At 37.9% G+C, this 24,144-nt stretch overlaps 1 protein-coding gene across 1 annotated transcript in view; it reads right to left on the bottom strand.

Moving 5' to 3' along the window:
* Window positions 1-24,144, bottom strand: part of MAP3K5 (mitogen-activated protein kinase kinase kinase 5) — a 95,066-nt gene that overhangs the window by 54,391 nt on the left and 16,531 nt on the right. The window contains exons 2-3 of the mRNA XM_079298392.1: window positions 12,117-12,256; window positions 9,434-9,457 (exon numbers count right to left, since the gene is read on the bottom strand). Coding sequence (XP_079154518.1) covers window positions 9,434-9,457; window positions 12,117-12,256 — 164 coding nt within the window. The remainder of the gene's footprint in view (window positions 1-9,433; window positions 9,458-12,116; window positions 12,257-24,144) is intronic.

The following is a 24,144-nucleotide window of genomic DNA, read 5'->3' as shown; positions in this document are numbered from 1 at the left end:
CTCACAACAGGAAAACCATAGAGAAAACTTATCCTCATATGAACTGCAAAATGACTCAAATAGTTTTGCATTCAAAAAGCAAAATAAATTCCCTACTATGTAGAAAACATTTTCAATAGGACTTAAAATCATACATAGTTCAGAACAATCACTTACAGAGCATCTCAGCCTTGCATTGATTTTTATATATCAATGTATGACAGATACTTTGGGGGGGGGGGGGGGAAAAGTTAAGTATCTTCTAAGGAAGAGGGAGGCAAGATGTCTGCTGACTGTGATATGTGTGTGAGTACAGATTTATGTGCAGAGAAAGTTGCTAAATATTTGTGGTTTAAAGAGTCTTACCTATGAGACAGAACACCAAGAAATTTGGGAGACGTTCCTCCATTCATCTCTCAAAGCTCAGACCCCATTACTGAAGTGCCCAGCAGCCCAACAACAAAATCCTTAAGGAACCAATTCTTGAGAATCATCATTATCGGTACCCCTAAATTAGTTGCAAGGTTAATTAGTTTCTGCTCAGCTGCTTCTACTCTCCCAGAAGCCAATATAGCAGTGCTGACATCACTTCAGAAACTCCCCTGCCTAGCTGAGCTCCACACATTTCGAGGGCAGTGACTGAATAGTTTTTGAATGCACAATACTCGCTGTGTGCTTAAAATATGCATTTTAAAACGCATTATTCGATTTTTAGAGCATGGAAGGACTCAAATCTACAAAATGTATATGTAATAGAATGCCAATAAACATGTTTGTGTACAAATCGGAGACTGACTATGAAAAGTACAGGAATACTTTTTTAATTGCATTCAACATATCATAAAATTGCGAGACCTCTATATAAAGGCAATCCCACTGCACTTCTGAAGGATATCAGCAGACTCTATAAAATCTAAAAGTAATTGGTGCAGGCATTTGCATGAGGTCAATTGAATACAATTAACACAGAAGTTGTTCAAAGATTATTGTATACAGTGCCTTGCATAAGGGTTATTTTAGTCTTCTTTCCCCAACCATTGTGAACTACTGCTGCTGAAGAGCTAGGGAATACTTATCTCTGCATGACTGTAGTAATTCCAAAGGAAACTCGAGAACTGGGGAGTATATGAAAAAAATTTTAACAAGTAACTAAGGAGTGGGATGCCAGAACCCAAACTGGTTGCCTGTGCAATGGAGAAGTGAATGGGTACTTCTATTCAAGAATATCCTAGCATGCAAGGCAATCACATGCTTTCAACAGTGAATAGATGAACTTTTTACCCTGCTAAAATCTAATGAGCCCCACAGTCAAAGGAGAGGGAAAATTATGAATTTGCTGGAACTGGTTTCAGCAATTATAAGAGATGGGTACATAGCCACTGGCATAAGAGCCACTATTACACATAGGCAGACTATTCTCCAGCTTTCCTTTTCTAGATAAAGGAGACAAAAGCTGGGGAGTCAGAGTCAAGAAAAAGGGTGAAGTAGCTGCAGATATCCGGTGACAAGCATTTTACTTCCTAATGTTTGTTCAGTGTGTTGAAAATTAATTCAAGACTGTTTGCAAGAAGACCTTCTCAGACCGCTGGCACTCTGTTTCCAATGCTCTGGTCTTAAATAAAAATCAGCTCTGAAAAAGGATGTCCCTACGTTTTGAAATTTACAGAACTCAACATTTATCTTTGTAAAATGGTCACCTGCAAAAAAAAACCTGCTCTTCCTGCAGATCAGAAGTGCCTGAATCCATTACTGAGCATGAGCTCTTAGAAACTCATCCTGAGTGCACCTTCTGTAGGAAGTAGATATTTATTTCAGTGAAATAAGATAGCCAGCAAAAGTTAGTTTATATGCATTCCTCCTGTTAGCTGAGGGGGGGAAAGTAAAGCTGGCAGTAATATAGAGCTTGGTATGGAAGACATGCAGACTCAAGAGTCTTTGGAAGCAGTGAACAGGGAAGAACTTGACTGTAAAGAGGAGAAAAAAACTGTGGGAAGACAAAAAAAAAATCCATTTACAGTTGTTCAGAGGGCCCCCAGGGATCTCAGGGAATTTTCTCAAGGTAGAATCTCACCCTGATATTCAGTAACGAGTAGTGGGAAAACACAGTGGCCTTTCCCTCAGCCAGGGCATCACTTTGCTTCTTAACTTAACCTAGATAGTTATCTTTTGTGGGAGCTCTGTACCTGTGAAACCTCTCAAATTCAGCTGAAATTCATCAGACAGACAAACAGGCAGATACAAAGGTGGAGGATGAAAAACCAGTACAAGTTCTTAAGTTTCATTTCCTTAGGAAATACACTTAAAAAAAACCAGTAGAAACAGCACACATGCAATAAAGCTAAGAAACACAAGAAATACTGACCTCAATTTCACTTCCCTGAGTAAAGAGCACAGTAGATAGATATTTAACAGCTAAACCTAACAAAGGAGACAGGCAGTAGCTCTAGCGTCAAAAGGAAAAAAAAGAATCAAAAGTTATATATTATTTACTAAAGGTGGTGGTGGAAGAAAGATAACAGTGATGGCGAGACTGCTTTTGTATAGCCAAGTATATAGTCCTCTACTGTGGAGAAATATGTTGTGTCACCATCACAGATTCTAATTGCAAAGAGCTTGACTCCAGCTGCATTTGGGCTATGACTAGGGTGGGAGCCCAGGGGGACCAAGCTGTGGGGGAAGCTACTCTAAATGTCAGACAACTCTCAACCATTTTCCCCAAAGCAGAGTGTGTGACTTGCTTCTTTCCTCATTCATCAGTGATGCAACCTGTCTTGGCAACTTACACTTCTTTCTCGTCTTTTTTGTCAAAATATAAGCAACACTAACTTAAGTCAGAAAGGATCAGGTGGTGGTCTTTCTGACACGCACTTCCCATCTGCTCACACTTTGCTTTACATTTTCACTCAGTGCATATTACTAGACTTAGAAGCTTAAATATATTTATTTATTCTATTAAAATTTGCCCAGTAATACTCCATCCCAACTCTGATCCCACAAAATCTAGTATTTTTTCTGACCCTGATTTCCCCCTATACCATAAGTCTGTTAAGCACACAAGAAAAAATTGTTTTACTTTGATCCATTCTTATGATTCACCATGTCATGTATAATGAAAGTAAGAGATAGAAGCCTTTCTATAAAACCAGTATATTTTTGAAGGAGAAGCATTTTAAATACAATTGTAATATTCTGTTATATCAACATCCTTTAAAAACCATGGTTTGAATACAGGGACTTCAAAAGTGGGTGGGAATAGACCCCTCCAATCAAGAAGAGCTGCTGCAAGTTTCATTTTGCAACTCTTTTTCTTTATAAAACCTTCATTATTTAAGGTTCAAAAGCTCAAATTACACTAGTGAAAACTGCAAAGGGATTGCAGGGCAACAGAGTTGCACTGTAAACATCTGGGGCTGGGACAGGCTTTGAGTCTGCCTACAGAGTTAGATGATAATTACTGTGGCTCAGACTGATGCACGAGAAGTCAGGACATTAGACAGGTAATCCTGGCCTAAGCTGTCAGATCAGCTGAGCTACTTTTATCTGGGAGATATGAGCATACATATCTTTGAAAGCCTTGGGCCAGCACACTCGGTACCTGGCAACATCAGGTTATTTTCTGAGAGACTATCCATGTCAGCCCATTTCATCATATCAGTCAGACTAATCATTAGGCAGAAGTGCTGGCTGGCACCAGCTACATGCACTAAGTGCTTACAACTAAGTGACAGAATGTAAATAATTTTTGCAAATGTTTAATGGCTGTGTATTTTTCTAATGTCCCTTCCTCATTTACTGAGGACAAATTTAACAATTCCGAAGTGTGAGTAATTTCAGTTAGAGATGTAAGATCACTCTTAATAGCTCCATAATTACAGAATTTAAGACGAGGCTGCGTCTAGCTAGACCTAGTGGTTGCTGGAGTATTAAGCACCTCTTTCTTGTTCAATATCCTTTCTCAGCTTCTGAAAGAAATTACTATAGCACCTATTTGTATTTAAGAGATAACAAAAATCAGTAAGATATACTTACATTGTAATGATCACAGTAAGGATATAAACCAACCCTTCTTTCTATATTCCCCTCTTCCACAGAGCTACTACTTGTGAAAAGGACAGCTTTTAGGTCTTGAATGGGGAGACTTCTTAGAAAGAACATCATGAAATAAGATCAATCTGTCCCTCAAAAATAAATCTGATGTAATACAAAAGATTTCTTTTCTGAAAGTTGCACAGATTAAAAAGAGATGGTTCTAAAAAAAGGAACATTTTAGTTCTGGCCAATTAATTCTCGTATCTTGAATTTTTCTTCAAAAAGTGGGAGAAAACTCTGAAAAATTGCAGAGAGACAGTGACGCACAATCCTTTCAAATCCCTAAGGCTCCTTACTATCTTTACTATACCAACAATCCTCTGTTGGTATCATTTAGCTGTTAAATATCCACAAACAGAGGAAAACTGCCTTCAAAGACAAGAACTGTCCAAGAAAACAAAGATCCTCCAAACCAAAACCATGATACTTTAGCCATGGATGGGAGAATCTAGTAGAATCTCACCCACTTGACAAAGTTCAGGTCAGCATCCAATGTAACTTTAATAAAGGAAAAAACATCAGCTGATGTTATAGCCAGTCTCTCTCACAGTAGGAACTGTTCTTCCTGCTGACACTCTTCTAATTAAATAAGCTTTTTTCTATTTCTCCCACTCATCCTTTTGAGAAATATCTGATTTTATTTCAATTCTTCTGGGGAAATTTTTAAGGTAGTTCTCTGACTGCATGTGGTATTATGTGTAGCAGATGGCAAAATCATAAACCAAGTTATTAAATCTATTCCCTCCATCCCCCAAACACACAGTAAATCAACATGTGCTGATGTTTTAATGAATACAGATTCAGTTTGGGTTTACTTTAAACCCCACTCACATGAATGATAGCCTTACTACTGATTTGAAAAGGAACTTAAGAAAGTCTCAGGTCTCAAATAAACTGAAGCACAAAGACTGGATCTCCTCTATCAAATACTTCTTTTTTTGAGAATATATTATTTCTTTATATACCCAGCAATAGTATTCTATTGCAGCCATGCTACATCTTAAATGCTTGTTAAAAATCAGCCTATATGGTCCTTTCATCACGTTTGCATAGGGAAAAAAGTTACCAACTTTTTCCTAGGAAAGTATGTATCAAATATATTAGTCAAGAATTTAAAAAATTAAACAATAAGCAAGAGATAGTGTTGCATCAAGAATAATAAATACCACAGTTATCATTTTCAGCTAAATATTTACTGAAGGCTACATAGCATTTTTACATACTTGGATATCAAAAATCAAATTGGCCACAAATCTCTTGTTGGCTGGATGAAGAGTGTTAAAAATATTTACCCCTATTTCCATGGTGAAAGAAACCAACAGTTAAACATACCCTATGCTACAGTCTTTTAACAGGAGCTATATGGAAATTCTGAGCTTCCACATGCCTCTGGAATGCCTCATCCAGAGTCACAGAATGGGTCAGGTTGGAAGACACCACATTGGTCATCTGATCCAACCTCCCCACTCAAGCAGGTCATCCTAGAGCACATGGCATAGCACTGTGTCCAGACAGTTCTGGAGTATCACCAGTCAGGGAGACTCTGCAATTTTTCTGGGCAATCTGTTCTAGTGTTTGGTCACTTGCACAGTAAAGAAGTTTTTCCTCCTATCCAGGTTGAATTTCCTGTGCATCATTGTCTGCACATTGCCTCTTGTTCTAGTCCTAGCCACCACTGAAAAGAGCCTGTCTCAGTAAGTATAGACACTGATGAGGTCCCCTCTCAGCTGTCTCTTCTAGAGGCTGAACAGGCCCAACTCCCTCAGCCTTTCCTCCTAAGAGATACTCCAGTCCTTTCATCATCTTTGCTGCCCTGTGGCTGGACCTGCTCCAGAAGCTCCATATCTCTCTTTCACTGGGGATCTCAGAACTGGATGAGTTCTCCACTCACATTACAAGAACTCTACACCAAACTGTCTCTCAAGCTACACCTTAAACAAGAGACAATTAGGAAAGGCTGTGGAAAACCAGTAAAAATTGCAATCATAAAGCTATAGAACAGTTTGGGTTGGAAGGGACCTTAAAGGTAATCTAGTTCCAACATCTGTGTTGTGGCCAGGGACACCTTCCACTAGACCAGGTTGCTCAGAGCCCCATCCAACCTGGCCTTGAACACTTCCAGGGATCAGGCATCCACAGCTTCTCTGGGCAGCCTGTTTCAGTGCCCCACCACATCACAGTACATAATTTCTTCCTAATACCTAATCTAAACATAGATTTTCAAGCTCTTTGAGCTTGAAGCCATTGCCCTTTGTGCTATCACTACAATCTGACCCGTTCAAGTGTTAGAAAAGCAAAACACTACTAAGGGTGCCCAGCCATACAACACTAACCCTGCTGTTTAAATAGCTAATACCTGCAAGTCACCTGCCCCAAGAGAAGAATTCCCATTGCCTCCAAGGGCCCTTCTGATCAGACCAGAAGCTATACTGCAGTCTCACTCTCCAGGCAGCCCCTGAGGCAATCCACTACTCCAACCTGGTGCAAGCAAGCAGCCTGAACTGAATGGTGTTCACTGTGTCAGGGTGCAACTTAGCATAATGGGTTTAAGCCACATGTAGAACACATGCATATTAAATGCTCAGATTCAGCAAGAAGTCAATTTTTTTAAAAAATTGAATGGACCTGCAACTTTCCTCCAAAGGTGGTAGAATTTAAACTGTGGAGAATTCTGATGAAATTAAAACTGGTTAGCTAAAACTAGCAATTAACCATAACCTTTACAGCAACATCTTATGACTGAAACTCTTTACTAGTAATTTCTAGAGTGCCCCTGTGCTTGATTGACCTCAAAAATCAGATAACAGCAAAAACTAAACTTAAGCTTTCAACCAGCAAAGCAACTACCTCCTGTTAAGGTATCACTCCCTGTAAAAATAGATGGTTTTGGTATTACTGGAACATTTGGAAAAGGTCCAACTAAATAGCTATAAACTCACATATAACAGGAAATAAGCCAACGTTATCTTGTACTGCTCTGCCCAGACAGGCTCCAGGCAGCTTATCCTTGCTATGCAACATTGTATTGACTATTATTAGGAAGCACAAAAATCCAGTCAGAAGAAGAAAACAGTCAGCAATAGAATTTTTTTTAATCTCACTTATTTTTAGGGTTAGGAAAAGCAAACACAAAGCATTTCAGTTAGGCAGATATATATAGATAAACACACACTTGGTTTGCAAACCTTTTTAATCCCCTGGTGCCAAGGATACCATGATCCTGATAAGGCTGATGTTTGTATGCTATTTAAAACATGTTCTAGAACAACAAGACTGAACTCTTTGTTTATCCATATGTGAATGTCATTATTTTTTCATATCAGTAACCTCACATGACTATTTTTTGTAAGGGTGGGCATCAGAGACACGGCTTCTCTAGAACAGACCCTCCATCATACCCATTTATCCATGAATCTTATAATTTATAAAGAAACAGTATTTTTATGAAGTGGGTATTCTATTCAGTAGTTAGGCATGCACCAGTATTGTGACAAGTCTACTTCCAGGTAATTTGGCTGACATCATACTGAAAAAATGAGGAAAAATGAGACAAAGGAGCAGCTACAACCATTTCACTGACTTCCCTGTTCCAATCCCAGGGAAAATACTTCCTTCCCAAAAAGATGTTATGTGGGTGTGCTTGAAAACATCTGAGACTTTCAAGGAACACATTCTTTTTCTGGCATACAGTGAAGCATTTCTAAAAGTGATAAATGACAGTGTCACAGTCACCTATCCAAATTTAAATGGAAAACAGAACAGTCCTTTCTGAAACAGACTAAGGCCAAGTTATCATACCTCTCCTTGAGCTTCAGGGACTGTCATTTAAAAACAGGACAAGATGACATCTCCCCTTTATTCTATTGTACCAGCCACCTCCTGCTGGTTTCCTGCTAAGAGAGCTCTTTCCTCTACCCTCCCAGGAACATTACATTAGTCACACATCATTTTCCCTAGGTCCTGGGCCACCAGAACAAAAACACAGAATGTAATACATTCATTTACAAGAAAGGCCTTACTGTTCTCTTTTCATTTGATGTAAAAGGCCTAACTGATCATTTCTTCCACTTTCATTAGAGAAAGGCGAGAGATTTCCAGTCTAGCACATCCTTCACAGCCTTCTGTGAGTGTCTGAAAAGCACTCTTTGGTAAGAGCTGTACAGAAATTCTATAGGAAAATCTCTTCGCTTTTTTTTACCAAAAAAAAAAAAAAAAAAAAAAAAAAAAAAAAAAAAAAAAAAAAAAAAAAAGTCTCTAATTTAAAATGCAGCATTAGAGCAAAGCTTGCACTGGTTTTGAAGCCATCTTTAGAAACTCCAAGCACAGAAAAGACTGCATCTTTTTCAGAGAGTCATATTTCATACTGGCAAAAGTAATTACTTAATCCACTGTTAAATAAAGAAGCAAAATCAGGAATGCTGCGGTTTTTATGGCACTGAGGAAAATAAAACCTAGCCAATTTCTTAAATTAAATACTTCATAAGCCCCTCTAGAAAATTCCAGTCAAATACATGGAATTGTAGAGTAGGCACATAGCACCTCAGGATATCAGCACAGCACTGACTAGCCTCTATGAAATTATATCTTAGCAAATGTGGCTCCCAGTAAGTCACAAAGCAAAGCCAAGACCAACTCAACATGCCAGTTATATATTCTGACATGACTGGCCCTGCTGCTCCAGAACAGACCACAGTGAAAAAGCAGTGCTCTGCCAGCCACAAGTCTGCCTCCTTGAACTTGGGAGTGAAAAAGGGAAGGGAGTTTTGGAAGGTCAACCTCAGAAACCAAAGGGACGCCAAGGTGCAGAAAAGAGCAGTTTAATAATGACTGGCACTCAGACCACCAGGATCTGCACTGCACTTGGACTAACAGGCTCCAGGACTCAACTTCTAGAAATAAATACTCTCTTTATAAATGTATTACACATATATATACACTCATACATCTATATATACACATACATACATATATATATATATGTACATATATATACATAGATACATGCACATATATTTCTAATAGAGTATAAAAAAAAATTTAAGAACACTGTACAGAAAAAGGCAACAAGAAGAAAAAGATAAAATGACAATGCAAATGGGTGTGAAATAGTATGACAGACAAGTAAAGGCAGCAGAGAAAATACCACTAATAGATAGAGGCAAGGTAAGAAGTGAGCCTGGTACCTAGCAACCAAATGATATCCTCAGATTTGCTGCTAGAATTTCCAGAACTCTACATCTAACTCTGTAACATACAGTAGGAGAGTGCTAAATGATTCAAGTGGAAAACAGAATATAAACAACATTAGATGAAACAGAAGTTTGAAATGTTTATAATTCAACTGAAATCAATACATCATACTTACATTATTCTTCTGGCAAATAATTTCCTGAAACAAAAAAGAAAAAACATAATAAAATAATGTTGATAGCAGTAGGAAAGATATCTGACCAATATGGCTTTCTAATATTACTGTTTGCACACATGACAAGAAAAGATTGGTTGACAGATGTTTTCAGTACCTGTCAAATCAACATAAATGAAGTATTGTCTCAGAAGGGACAAATTGCTATGGAACCAAGTAGATACATACAACTTATATATACATAAGAGTATACCTCCTGTCTGCATGTAAATATACTTGTATACACATATATACCTGTTCCTCCATTTATAAATTTTCCTAGAAAGATGACATCCAGAAGTTGTCTATTAATAAACATCTATTCATGTTTGAAAAGTCAAATATAGTAAGTAACATTTTGCTACCAGGAGAAGCAATCAAAAAGAATAGTAAAAGAAGTATTCATATGAGGTTTTAAAATATTACAAAACTGCTTGAAATTCACTTGGGTCTAATAATCAGATGAAAAGAATAGATCTTCACATTTTCAAGGTGAGTTTTCAGAGAATTAAAGGCACACACAGATGGAAAGAGCTGATTCCTGCACACTAATCCGGGTGGTACAGCTCAAGTGTAAACCACTTCTGAACAGCGATCATCTTGCTTCTAGAATGATTTGTCAGCAAGTTCTGATCCCAGGAATTGATAACCAAAACAGATTTATCAGACAGCTTTGCCTCTGACACTGAGACTGGTGACCAGCTTCACCAGCACAACAGCATTAAAAACAAGCACAGCATCAAACCAAGGCACCTCCTACTTTCCATGTTGCTTAAGTCAGGCTTTGATAAAACTGCTCTTCTCCCTGTTGGGGGAACATGCCCTGAGAGGAGCATATTTCACATATGACTGTTTCTAGCTTTCCAAGTGTGGGTCATAAAGGTCTGGTCAAATCCAGCATGGACAGGAACATCTTCAACCAGATCAGGCTGATCAAAGCCCTGCCCTGCCTGGCCTGAACATTCATGCAGAGGAATGTTTCACCAGCAAAAGTTTAATTGCTTTGTGCCCTGAATAAATCATGTGCTACAGATCTGCATTTCCTTCATTTTGAGTTTTTGAATTCCCCCTTCCATACAAGATTAAAACTGCTCATGCTCCTCTGTATTGCTTCTACTCTTACCTGCTGGCAATAACAATTACAGAAACAAACACTGCCTCAGCAGACATCCTAGTATGCCCATAGCTACTTTTTTTAGGCAGTTACTAATTATTATGGGAAGGGTCTTGCTCTATGACTAGCTCCCTACAGACTGTCAAGAGCAGAAACACAAGCCAGTCCAAAGCTAAGGGAAACCAAAGGAGGTCTTTCAGTCAGCAGAGTACAGTCAGACACATCCAAGTCTCCCTGAACAGAACTAGGCTTCCACTGATGCCAGTGGGAATCCAGCATGTGACCCATTTACCAAGTTCAGCTTCTAAACTAGTCAAAAGTTCGTCCAAGTGCCCAAGAAAGCCTGATGCCTCACCCCAAGTGATTTCTCAGTGGGAGTTGGATGTTTGGCCCTTTGCCCAGCACAATGAAATTCTGCTCTGCTTATACTGTAGATGATTGTACTTACACAATTAAATTCAATTCCCAGATACATCTTTTATCATTAGCATTATTTCCAGGGCTTTTATCTGTATACTCTTTGTGTTGAAGAAGAAAGAAAATAATTGGATTGCAAGTGGTCCAGTTAGCTGAGAAATTTTAGAGGGAAGAGCAGGGGAAGAAACTGAGTTACTAAGCATGTCTGTCCTAAATACAAGGCCAACCCGAAAAAATTGGGACAGTATCAAAACCAAATAGCCTGCACTTGCCAAAAGCAGTGGAAGCAAACCCTTCCTGAGTGGTGCTGGTGCCCAGACTGTGGTCTGACTCACCAAGCTGCTCACTCTAAATTCTTCTTCTCAGCAAAGCCTGGAAGGGAAGTGCAAAAGCATAAAACACCTCCTGAGTAAAGCCAATGCATCTGAGAGGGGAAGTAATTGAAAAGATCGCCATCCAAATTATCTATCCCTTCCCATCATGGAAATTGCTAAACCTTTTGGATAGGCACAGTACAGCCTCACAGATTATCTTAAAACACTGTCTTGCCTTAAACCAAAGTACTATACTGTGCATTGAGGCACAACTTTTGTTTTACTGACTCCATTACACTTCTGCTAATCTCCAGCACAGCAATCCTTCAGATACCTGATGCAAACAGCTGCAACTCAGCCAGATTTAGCAGGGGGTATCGGGAGACCTCATAAGGCTTGGTAGAAAACAGCTAATTTAGACTCTCTTTAGAAGCTAGAGTTTAAGGATTATTTTGCTGCCTACACACTACCACTCTCACAGGATTGTTATTATGTAACAGTTTACCACAACACCAGTAATTTCCTTAACTGACAAAGTTTTGCATTTATTTTCTCATCTCAAATTTGGCGAACTTCTGTTTCCATAAACAGCCATTTAACAACTAGGTATTTTACTGACTATGATCAAGTAATCTAAATCTTTCTCTTTAGAAAACTAAACTGAATTTTACAGTGCAGCATTGTAGACATCTTTGCCAGAACCACAAGTGGCATGTGTATTTCATAGAGAAAGAACTTATTTCAAGTATTAGACTAGCTGTGACTTGCCCTCCAACCCCTTTTTTCCTCTCAGAGCTACCTTCAGTGACTGCAGAGACTCTGCATTTGTGTCACAGTAGAGGATAATGTTGTTAGCCATGCTGAAGCTCTCCCTGACTCCCAGATGGTAGAAGAGGGAAGGTTGACGGAAGGCGTCACTCATCTCCACAACAGCAATATCTGCAGAAAGAAATTTTAAAAAAATATTGTCAATGCCACACATTTCTAACAGTCAAATACATCTAGGTCATGTCTCATCACACAACTTATTTTGCTAAGAAGACCTGGTTTTAAGTAGGAAATAAGAGATCTAGAGGGATTTCCCCATTTTAGCTATTCTGCCTGAATTTTGAACATAGTCAGCAGGATGTGGTTTAGTTTTTTTTTCTATTTCACTATTACTCCTCTATTTTTTCTTTTAATGAGACCTTAAAATGCTAAAAACGGAAAAACCACTAATCAAAGAAAGGAAAAAATTTAAATTGCTGCCTTGAAGAATAAAATCCATTCGGTAAATCTATGCATGGTGACCAATAACCTTAGGGAAATATAAGAGAAAAAAATACATTAGATGTATTTTTACCTTCTGTGCAAGTTACAATAAAAGCTAATGTAATCTATGCTTTACAGATTCTGTACTAGAACTTTGGAAGAAAACAAACTGAAAGATAATGTTCCAATATAAATTACCATTCAGATCTATTTTGATTCCTATAGAAAGGTGATAGGATGAGAAAAAGACTTGGTATAGGCGCAGAGAAGCAAGGAGGGAGTGAATATATACAGCCAAAGAAACTCACATGTAAGTAAAAACTTTACCATGCAAAGAATGCCGCTCGTAATAAATTTCACCTGTCTGAATAATGCCTGCAAGCACATACACAAATGCTTACAAAACAAGGAATGTAGTCCACAATTTCTCTTAAACCACATGTTTCCCTTGACCAGATCTGCACCAATGTCAAAGCATAACAAGAGGCAATTAACTATTTCTGCTGACTCTTTGTAAAATTCCTGTTATACCAGGCAGAGTATTTCCACTGCAAATGTCTTGTGGAATCAAGAGAGCAAAGCAAAAGAACTGTCATCTCCACCTCTTCCACAAACACCTTTCTGTCTTTTCACCTAATTAATTTTTTTTCTTAGGTTTCAGAAAAAAAAAAAAATCCTGAAAACGAAACCCAAACCAGAGAAACATGCTTCAGCTAAGAGCAGAACAAGAAAAGCAGCCTGGTTTCAGTATCTCTTTATGCTCTCCCATTTCTTTGGAGGCTTTAGTGACTGAAAAGACAGATAGCAAGACAAGCTCTGTAGGAAAAAGCCTATGTGCCCTCAAGTTTCTCTACTCTAATTAATCTAATCAGAGATTCTACCTCTAACCACAACTTTCCATCTTGCCTGTTTACTTAGATCATCAAAACTGAAATTAGGATGTTCAATAAAAGATAAGCTTTGTGGTCATATTCTTAACTGGGGAAGCGGTGTCTCTCCAACTTGTTGAAAAGGAATAACTTTGAGACATCTACTCTTCAGTAATGTTTTTTCTATAACTGGCCTACAGGCTTCTAAATTATTCAAAACCTGAAGGAAGGATAGATATACATACAGGGGAAAGAGCAAACATTTGCCTATACAAGCTTAGGCTCTTCAAGAAACAAAATTAAAAGAGAAGAGACTAATACAGAAAAAGATTTTTTTTCCACACTTGAAAATCTAATATTAAATTATGTTTTCTAAAAGATTCATAATTTGTGTTTTAAGCATCTCCCTCTGTCCAATTTCACATACATATTTGCAGTATGGATGTCTTTTACTGAAGTAAAAGAGGCAGTGCACTACTAAGAACACACATATACTCACTTTCGTTGATTTTAGGAAACTGAAGCAACACAAAAGCCAAACAATAATGACAATGCTGCCTCTATATTTTGGGTGAGATTAGAGGCTGTTTACTTTCTTCTGAAACTTGCCATAATACAAGCCATATTTTTAACAGCTCTTACTCACACAGAAGTCTAATCTAGAGCAACTCTAAATCTGTGGTACCGATCTGTTAATGCCAAACAGGAGGAAAATTTGCGCAACTTGTCATGACTTAATTCTGCAACCTTGCAAGATAATGAGCTCTCCCTAGAGTTGCAAAACTAAGAATAAAAGAGAAATATTACTTTAGATGGAGCCTGGTCAAAGCCATATTAAAAAAAAAATTGAGATTAAAATGATAAGTTCCTAGGATCATGAAGAAGGAAAGAAGAATTTTAAAAAAATGATGTGTGTGTGTATATATATATATATATTACTAATAGGTAATATTAGTAATAAGTATATATATATACACACACACACATATAACTAATGTATTCGGATACATTGAATGAGTCTGACACAGGACCACACTGTAGGAAACATTCCTGGGTCCTGTACTATCCTTATCACAGTAAAAATAAATTAAATTAAATACCCAAACCATACAAAAACCATGAGTTACTTACACAGGGGAAGGAAGGACCATGAGTAAAGAAACATTTGTATGAAAAATTTCACTGAGATAGTGGTATAAACTCTTTTGTGATACTTATACAACTGAGGAGGATCTCTTCCCTTTGCATATCAAGACTCCTAAAATCTTTCTGGATAATCCCATTTGATAGATAAAGCAGCGTCTTCCTTAGAATAGGTCCATCTTTTGTGAAGTTTTCCTGCTCAGTCTAAAAGTCATGTATTTTTAGATGAAGATGTCACTCACAACAAAGAATTGTCAAAGATTTCTCAAATTCAGTTTAGGCGTCAGGGCTGGTATCACAATTTCCAAGGGGAATAAACCTTACCTGCAATTCCAACAAGCCACAAAAGGTATATGTGCTCTTGGGATCAGATGTATATCCAAATAAAAAACTATATATCCTAAATCACCTCTTCTGACAGACCTATTTCTGACTATCTTCTTTCACAACATCAGGAGAGAAACTCCTCTGACCAAAGGAGGGATCAATGGATCAATGCACTGGACAGAAGTGCAGAAGCCAAATACTATGTAGCTCATCTGGGAGAAAAAAAAAAAAAAAAAGAAAAAGAGAGAGAGAAAAAGCCCACCACAGAAACAAAGGTGGTAACGGTTCCTATAAAGCACCTGAACTGTCCTGTTGAGTGCACTACCAAACAGCCAAACACTATATTCAGTTACATTAAATATGATTAGAAGTTTAGCAAAGATGAGCAAGACTGATGGTTTTAAAGACAAATATAAGTAAAAGTATACATACATATATCAAAATTCTCTCTAGTTTGAAAGAGCCAGGACTTAGCAAAACCCAAAAGAACTGTTTTGTCATCAATACATAAACTGCCATAATCCTCTTTATTAGGTTCTCTCTGTCATTTCCCCCAGATGAAATCAATCAAACATTCTGATGCCATAGAGGATAAGTCTTCTATTCACTGGAGAACACAGCTTCAGAAGTGGGAAAATGATATTTCAACAAAGGTGGATGAATCAGCTCTACAGTTACACTGGAACTACCACCTTACCAAAACATCTATGGTTTGAGTTTCAAGGCAAGCAAAAGCCTGATCAAGCACAGGAATCAGAGTACAGCTCTCTCAATGCCTAAGCCCTCAGGATGAAACACTCTGAAGACCAGGAATGTCAGTTCACTGACATCAATTCACTTCAAATGCTCTTGCACACCTTCAGTGTTGCAGCAAACAAAGTCTGTTCAGGCACCAGCAGACTAATGAGTAGGGTGGGTATGGAAGCACACAGCACATAACAGGAAGAAAAGACAGAAAAGTGCAAGAACTGCAATATTTTCAACCTCACAGGCTGCAAGAATGTGGAATTCAATTTTGTGCCAAGAACAAAGTAAGGGATAAAATTTACTCTTATCTCATGAAAGTAGACCTGGTGACAGACTACTGATACTAAAGAAAAATAGGTATAGAACAGCCTTTACCTTTTCTAGTCATCTTTGACATTATAGCTAGAAAGTCTTACAATAAGCCTTGCAGTAAATTATTATCTCTTCATAGTTTATAAAATAAATAAATTAAGTCTAATCACAACCTTCTCTCCTATCCCCTTAAATGACTGGCATGCCTAAATAGACAAGAAAAGTGCATCATAAACATAAGACTGGAGCTTCATTTACTCTGCCTAGGTACCAAAACCAGCATAAATACAGCAGCAGGCAGTTCAGTTTCCCAGTGCTAAATCACCCCAAGCTCTGTCTGCCTGCTGACAGCAGCCAAACTGCCTCTAATGAAGCTGCCTATGAACACATTAGCTGAGTAACCACACACTGAGCTGGAGACACACCAACAACTACTGAACAGTCACAGTCTAGCCTGTTATTAGGCTAACTAACATCTACACCAACAAAAGCCTGAAACACACCATCACACATTCAAGAGAACAAAGTATCACTGCAGTCATAAGTGGCATCTTATTACCTTGGGAAACCAGATTTGTGAGTTGAAATTGGAGGCAACCTACGTGACAGTTTTTGCCTGAGAAGCACTGGAAAAGTACACATCTCTGTGAAGTTTGGCATAGATAAAAACTATCTTAAAAACTATCATTCTTTATTGCAATCTAAATCCACTTAGTTCTCTTTAAGCTATCTGTGCAAAGACTGAGAACCTTACATGTAAAATCTCTACTAATTAACTTGTTAAGAAATGGTAAAAACTCGAGAGTATACACGTTAACATGGCCAAAAAAGGGTAAGTGCCCATTGGTGGATACAGAGCCCTTTGCTCTTGGCTATTAGCCATGCCTTTAGTCACCAAAACAGTGATAAATGAAATGCAATGGTCAAAGTTCATCTCATTGTTCTAAATGTAGTAGGGCAAAGAAGAATGTTTAAACAACTAGTCTGAGATATCATACATGTACGCCCTACTTTTTGATACTACCTGCTTACTACAGTGCAGCTAGGAAAAGCAGTGAATACCAACAGAACAGCAACACAACTCATGAATGTTTATGTTTGCTATCATCTTCTGATTAATTGGTATTAAACACATGGCCATTGCCTTACATTCACCGTCCCACAATCAATCAGGGGAAAAGGAAAGATGATAACGGCAACTTCTGAGACCAGTTATTTTGTGTTCTTTTCCACTTGAGGCTTAAAAGAGTAAGATACTGTTCTAACAGAGAAAGGAGGGCAAAATTTATTTCAGTGCAGGTCTGAACACCAAACTTATTTCATACAGCAGTAGCAGCTCTCCATTCAGCCTTAGAATGATGATATGATGACACCTACCATTGGGCAAACTTTCAGAAACAAGCAAGGAATATCCTTATCTACTTCTGCATGATTCTCTGTGCTTGGCATAGGCATCTTCCTGTTTACCAGAGACTGCCTGCATGAGGTAGGAAATCTGCTTTGGCAATCCCATCACGTCAGTACAGATTGGTATTTCTGGTTCAACCGTGCAAGCCACAGTGCCACAGACTTGTCAACAGCACTGGAACCAGACATTTCCTGTCAAGAGTGCATCATAGGGCTCCAAGGGCAGAAACAATTGATGAGAGCCACTGAGATGAGAATACCCAAACACAGGTGAATGGCTGACCTCCCAGGAAACCAGTCCAGCCAGGCCAGTCTGCTGGGAGAGCAGACAACAAAACAAAAGAAGCCCCAACTTTATAAGGGCATCTGAAGTTTGAATATGGGGAAGGAGAAGGGCACAGGCAAGTTTAGTATGTATATACTAGAGGAAAAGCAGGGTATTTGTAGAGGCTTGAATTGATGCACAAAATAGACTTAAGGGCACTGAGACAAAAGCATGTGAAAAGCACTATGACTTAGGAATCTTATAGTAATCCTGTCTTGAGGAGTCTCATTTTTAGGCAATGGAAACAGAGATCCAGCATCAATGAAGTACAGATCAGAGCCTATCCTGCAACCTACTCAAAAGGGAGATTCTGAGCACAAAATCCCAGCAGATACAACACAAAACCAGCTGCTTGGTGGGTGGTCCCTTTCCAGATGCTGCATAACACAAAGTTGAGCTAGAAACAATTAGAGCACTTAATGCTTGCCCAAAAAACACCAAGTTACCTTTGGATACAACAATACCATTTTGCCCTCATGCTGGTATTAAACAGCTGTTACTGTTAGGGGTGGTTCTAAGCCTCTTTCACATTTGTATCAGATCCAGTGTGGCCAATACCCAGTGAGACACCTCAGTCTCTCTCTTTGCTTTGAGGGTTGGGGTAAGTGTGCAGATCAGCTGACTCCTGGATCAGTTAGATGATCTCACTTTCCACCCACACAATCACTAGGTCCTATATAAAGAAGACATCAGCCACCACAACATTTGCAAGGATGCAACTGAGTACCTACTTATTTCTACTTGAGAGTCACATATTGTTTCAGGGTGTAGGTAAATTTTAATCCTTCATATAGACATTGATGCAACATCTACTTGCTCAAGAATTCGTTACATTAGGCATCTATAGCCAAAATGACACTCTGAATTGAGTATGTGACTCAATTTAGGTCTCTAGGAGTCTGCTCAATAACAAAAATAAACTAGCTAATCACGTAAAAGAAATCTTTCCTCTTTTAAAATCGTTAAAAGCTGTTGATTTCTTTCTAGTAAATAAGGTAAGAGAGAACTACTTAAGTTACAGGCTGACCAAGAGCAAATATAAGATGTCCCCATATATATTTAAAGTGGAAATCCCAAGGAAGTTCATAATCTACAAATACAATTGTCCTAGAGCGTTCCCTCAAAAGTTTAACTGATGGGTGGTGATCTGCTGTCACACAGGAGCATCACAGAAATTGCACCCTGTCCCACAATACATCGAGGTGCTCCTTAGTAAAACTTGTACCAATTATTTCCTGCCAACTTTTGTAGCAAACTGGCTCAGATCATCCTCACAAAATCAAATGTAATGCTTCACTAAGTAGAATCATCCAAGCAAGGAGGAGAGGAAAAACAAGTTACTTTTCTTGTTACAACAACAGTATTCTAAAGCAAGATCCTCCAAGTGAAACTCTGGCCTTTTAGTTTGCACTATTTCTCAAACATGTGAAGGGAAAAGAACCTCCAGTTCCATAATCAAAAACTGATGGGAGGTAAGCTTAAGGCAATTACCAAAATAAAACAGCAAAAGATGGAAACTAACTGGTAACACAAAGAAAGTTATAACAGCTGTTAGAAAAGGAATGAGATAGGAAGATAGAGATGACAAAAAATAAAGGATTGAATTAACACATCAAACTCCATATCAAAACCTAAATTACTGTGTCAATGATCTGAAGACAACTGAAACAATATAGAAAGGCTGATGAAGAAAAAGAAAACAGAAGAAAGCTTGGTTTCAAAAAATCCACTCTCTCTTGGCCCAAAACAGGATTGTAATGTTATCACATGATTCCAACACCCAGCAATTCAAAAAACCCACTCAGCTTGATGTATGTGGGAGGAACTCAGGTAAGATTAAAACACGACAAGCAAACAAAGAGCCATTTATTCAAAAAAACCTCAGTATGTTCAGACTCACTGCATATGTATCAATCCTAGTGAAACAGGCTCCCTAGTACCAACAACACCAAATACTAAAGACTACCTTAACTCTGAACCTTTCATCAGAAAAAATACTTGGACCTCAATGGGGTAACTACTGAAGGTCACCCGAAGACTGAAGCACATTACAGGGCTAGTACCAAATTTAAGTAATCCACAGATGCAACAGCAGAAGTAGCCAATGAAAACAAAGCCAGTAGTTCTAGATTTAGAAGATTTGTTCAGAGGATCTTCATCATTGCAGTATTTTTCAAAGAAGACCAAACATTCCTTTGGCCTGGACAGGATCATAAACAGGAAAAACCTAGAGGGACAGATAGACAGATAGATAGATGGATGAATAGAGGATGTGATGGCATTTGTGTGATTATTTTGGTTTATGTTTCCATGTTATGTGTCTTTGAGATGCATGATGAAAGAATGATTATTTATCCTCTGGAGAAGTGACTGAGCCTGCCCAAGAAGAAAGAACTTGTAATAAAACAGGTCTCAGGAGTGGTGGAAAGTTTTCCTAAAGTCTAAGTGAAATGTAGAGTTTGCTACAGTTGAAAAGTTGCAGAGAACATTAAAACTTAGGAAGGAAGTAACAATTCACCTCAAGGGCAGGATGGGCAGGAGAAAAAGCTGATAAAAAGTTCTTTTTATTTCTGTCTCTCCTGTTCTGCTTATTTCCGACTTAGTGACCTGAAGTTTTCTCCACCTAAGAAGTCTTCCAGTTTTGTTTTTTTTTTCCCCTAAAATCTAAGTATTTTCACTTCTAACACATCATATATTTGGTTTCTTTGCTCAGCTCACAATGACAAAAATGTCAAGGCATATCCACCGCCAAGCTTCAGAAACAAAGTCTGGGTTTCATTGCATCATCTGGAGGGATCAGAACAAAACTCTGTTTAACTCAGTATTTCTTCTCTCCAGAAGACAGCAGGCAATGTGGAAGAGATGGTAAGAATGGTGTAAGTAAAGACTGAGCTTTATTAAACAAACACATTTTTTATTAATCCAGACACATTTACAGAAAAGCGTTGAGCTACCTATAAAGCTAAATATCAACAACTAAATTAGTGCTCAATATTATGTGAACAATTAGAGCTGCTTTTCCTCATGTATGTTACTTTGCATTTGTTAACGCAGGACTTCAGCTGTCCTTTACCTGCTTATTTGCCTGATATCATAAAACCTTCTGCAATTTTTTACTGCCTATTCTTCAAAGTTTTGACAAGCCTGCACATTAGCAAACATTACCACCATCCTTTTCACCAGAAAGAAATTTGCAGATCAGCCATGAAACTTCTGAAGAGCCCAATTCACAAAAAAAAAAAAAAAGGACAGAACTTTTACAGTCTATTTTTCTAGTGGCAACCTTGCTTCATTGCAAAACTTATTTTCTGTTCCCTCCCTTTAAAAGTCCACTTAAGGGTTATAAGGATGTCATCTCCAGTCATTTTGTCCCTTTAAGAGTATTTGGTAAAATATCCCATCAAAAGCTTTTTGACACCTCAATATACTATCTTGAATGGATTACCCATAAGTACAGTCTCATGAGAAGAGTGTGATTTCCTTCTACAAAAAAGCCACTTCAACTCCTCCCTGCTGCCAGATTTTACCCAAGACTCTCAGTGATATGTTCTTTATTTATATTCTTAACCATTCGCCCTAATGTAATACCAATATAATCTCCCATTACAATGCTGCCAATATCAACTGAAGTCAGAAGTCATGCACCAAAAAAAGCAGTCTTCAGCAAGTATTACTCAAACTCTTTTGGAAACTGTCTTACTAAGGCTTACACGCCCTTTTACACATTTTTAACTTGTTTCCTCATCTGAACAAAAGTTCTCCTTCCAAAGGGCATAATTCAATTTCTTCATCTTCTTAGCAATGCCACCTGTTGTGGACTACTTTAAAAATTCTGTTAGTAAATAGCACATATTTTCTGGAAGAAATTTTCCTTAGGATGTCCTTATGCCATCAGAAAGCTGTTCTTCTTTTTAGGTAACCCTGCCAATTTCTTATTAAGAAGCTTGCTCGGCTTTTTTCATAGGTTCTAGTAGAAAAATGGACTGCACTAAGTGGAGCTAAATGTCTAAGACAGACTGTAGAGCCTTCTCAAGAAAGCCAGAGCCACACCCATTAAGCCACTGAAAAGACTCTGGAAGTGTTTCTAATACAAAGATGCACAAGTATGTCTTATAACATTATTTTCAAGTCATGAGAGTTAATGTTTTCCAGTTCAGTGATACCAAAAATGGTTTAAAGTTAGAAGATCCATGAGCAGCAAGTACAGACTGAAAAATAAATACAAGCACTTCAAGATGATGATGAACAGCATCTGGCATGCTTGTAAAAAGTGGGAATCTTCCTAAGCTTCTGAAAATTTGGAAGCAGAATTTTTCTAAGAGATGTAAACAAGCATATTTGTTAAATGTCTTTATTTAGACATGTAAATATTTCCATTCTAAAAAGCCACCCTATTTTTCATAAATAATGCAGCATTTGAGAACTTCAGACCCCAAATTTCATAAAAATTAAAAAAATACATTTATCATTCCTGGTTCCCACCACTCTCTCACAAAAATCTCTACGTTGTAGCAGTTTCACGGCTGTGTCCAATGTCTTCTCATGAACAGAAAGGAACAGAGAAAACTAATTGCCTGAAGGGTTTGGAATGTCACATGCCATGTTTTCTGATTAAAAAAAAAAAAAATCTCTTAAAAAGTGCATGAATCTTTGCAAAAAAGGAAAAGCAACTGCAGAACCACATGGTACATTCTAAAGCATCTGGAAATGCAACAGCTTGAAGAGTTTCCAAGTCATTTCATGTGTAGACAATATATAACAGGTCTTAGCAAACCCATCCCTCAGGAACGTTAGCCCTTTTGAAGGCTCTTTAAGTACGTCCTTGTATGGAAAAATGCTTCTTCTAGCTTCTAAAGCTGCTTACAGATAAGAGTCAGAAAGTCAAAAATTACAAATTAGTTATTACTCCTTACTATATCTTTCCATTCTTGATTTTAGATTACACCACCTTTCTCTTTGTTGTTCTTCTGAAAAGAACCTATCTAGTCAGTCTCCATCTGCACGGAAATAATTCCATAAATGCTTCTGATGATCTGGTTTTCCCTTGTCTGTGTCTCCCACCAAGATCCAAATGCAGTTTTTCAAATGCAATGAGCAGAGATGCAGTGTCAAAGATATGCCACATCACAGTTATACAGCAAGTTATACTTCTAGTTTTTTCTTTCCTTGTGACTCCTGAAAAGTTTATTACTCCTGTGAGGTTTCCAGTAATTTATTCACAACAGCTCTAACCTCTGTTACACATCCTAATAGATTAAAAAATAAGCATACCCTACACCATTTAGTCATTTTGTGTCTCTGTCTATTAATTTGATTTTAAAATTGGTCTAGGGACTGCACTGACCAATATTTTCCAAAACAAACCCATTTAAGCACTAGTTTATCAATTGTTTCCTTGCTCACAGATTTCTGGGTAGCAATGTATGTTCCCCTCCTATGAGCATAGCAATGAATTTATTATTGCTAGCACATTAATTTATTATCATTTATTCTGTAATTGCAATGTTTTAAATATTTTTTGTTTAAATTCAAAAGATTGTCTACTTCTCCTACTCATCTGCACCTTACAAAGTCTACTCATGATCTACCTCAAAGAAACTCTTGAAAAAACAGAAAGACATATCAGTATCTGCTTCCATACCTCATATCCCTTATCCATTTCCAGCTCTTCCTTTAAAAAACAAAACAACAAAAAAAAGAAACCACCATCACTTTCTTTCAACAAAGCAATCTGTAGAATTACAACTAAGCTGTTTTTTCCAGGTAACACTACTACTAAAGCTCCTCAAGTCAAACATTATTTGGAAGTAGGTAGGACAACCTTCACAGGGCTTGGTCAGACCTTAGTGATTTGTAAATCACGAGTACAACATTTGCACACAACCTTCCTTGCAATTTAGCAGGAAAAAAACCCCATGCAGCACTCAACCACACAAATCAATTTACTTCTGTCAACACAAGTGAAGTGCAGCGTAAACAAAACACACCTGATTAAACCTCGTTTGAAAGATGCCCTGGGCTCCACCAAAAACACTGCAAAAAAAGTATCAACCTCACACAGAAAATAAAGTCTTAAATTTAAAGAAGAGACTGCAGTTTGGAGTATTCAGAAATTTTAAAAAGCAACCCTCCATCAAACCAGACATGTCACTAACACCACACATGGAACTATAATTTTCTTCTATTGCAACAATTCACAAATGATGGAGCCGGAATCAGTGTCCTGCTTTGCAAAGCAGTCCACATCGCAGATTTAGGTAATCTTGCCCCGTAACACAAAAGCCTCAAATACTTGTAAGAATTTAAAGGGCCCTGTTAGAAGGCAGCAAGGACGAGGAGTTTATCTCCAGCAGAAAGAAGCAAAACTGCAGCCTTGTCTACAGTTGCAGACACACAAGTTACAAGATTACAGTATTACTGCCAAGTACAAGAAAGTGTGGAAGGGC

The sequence above is a fragment of the Erithacus rubecula genome (assembly GCF_903797595.1).
Source record: "Erithacus rubecula genome assembly, chromosome: 2".
Lineage (NCBI taxonomy): Eukaryota > Metazoa > Chordata > Aves > Passeriformes > Muscicapidae > Erithacus > Erithacus rubecula.
The sequence above is the reverse complement of the archived record's forward strand: the minus strand, read 5'-3'. Positions and strand labels throughout refer to the sequence as shown.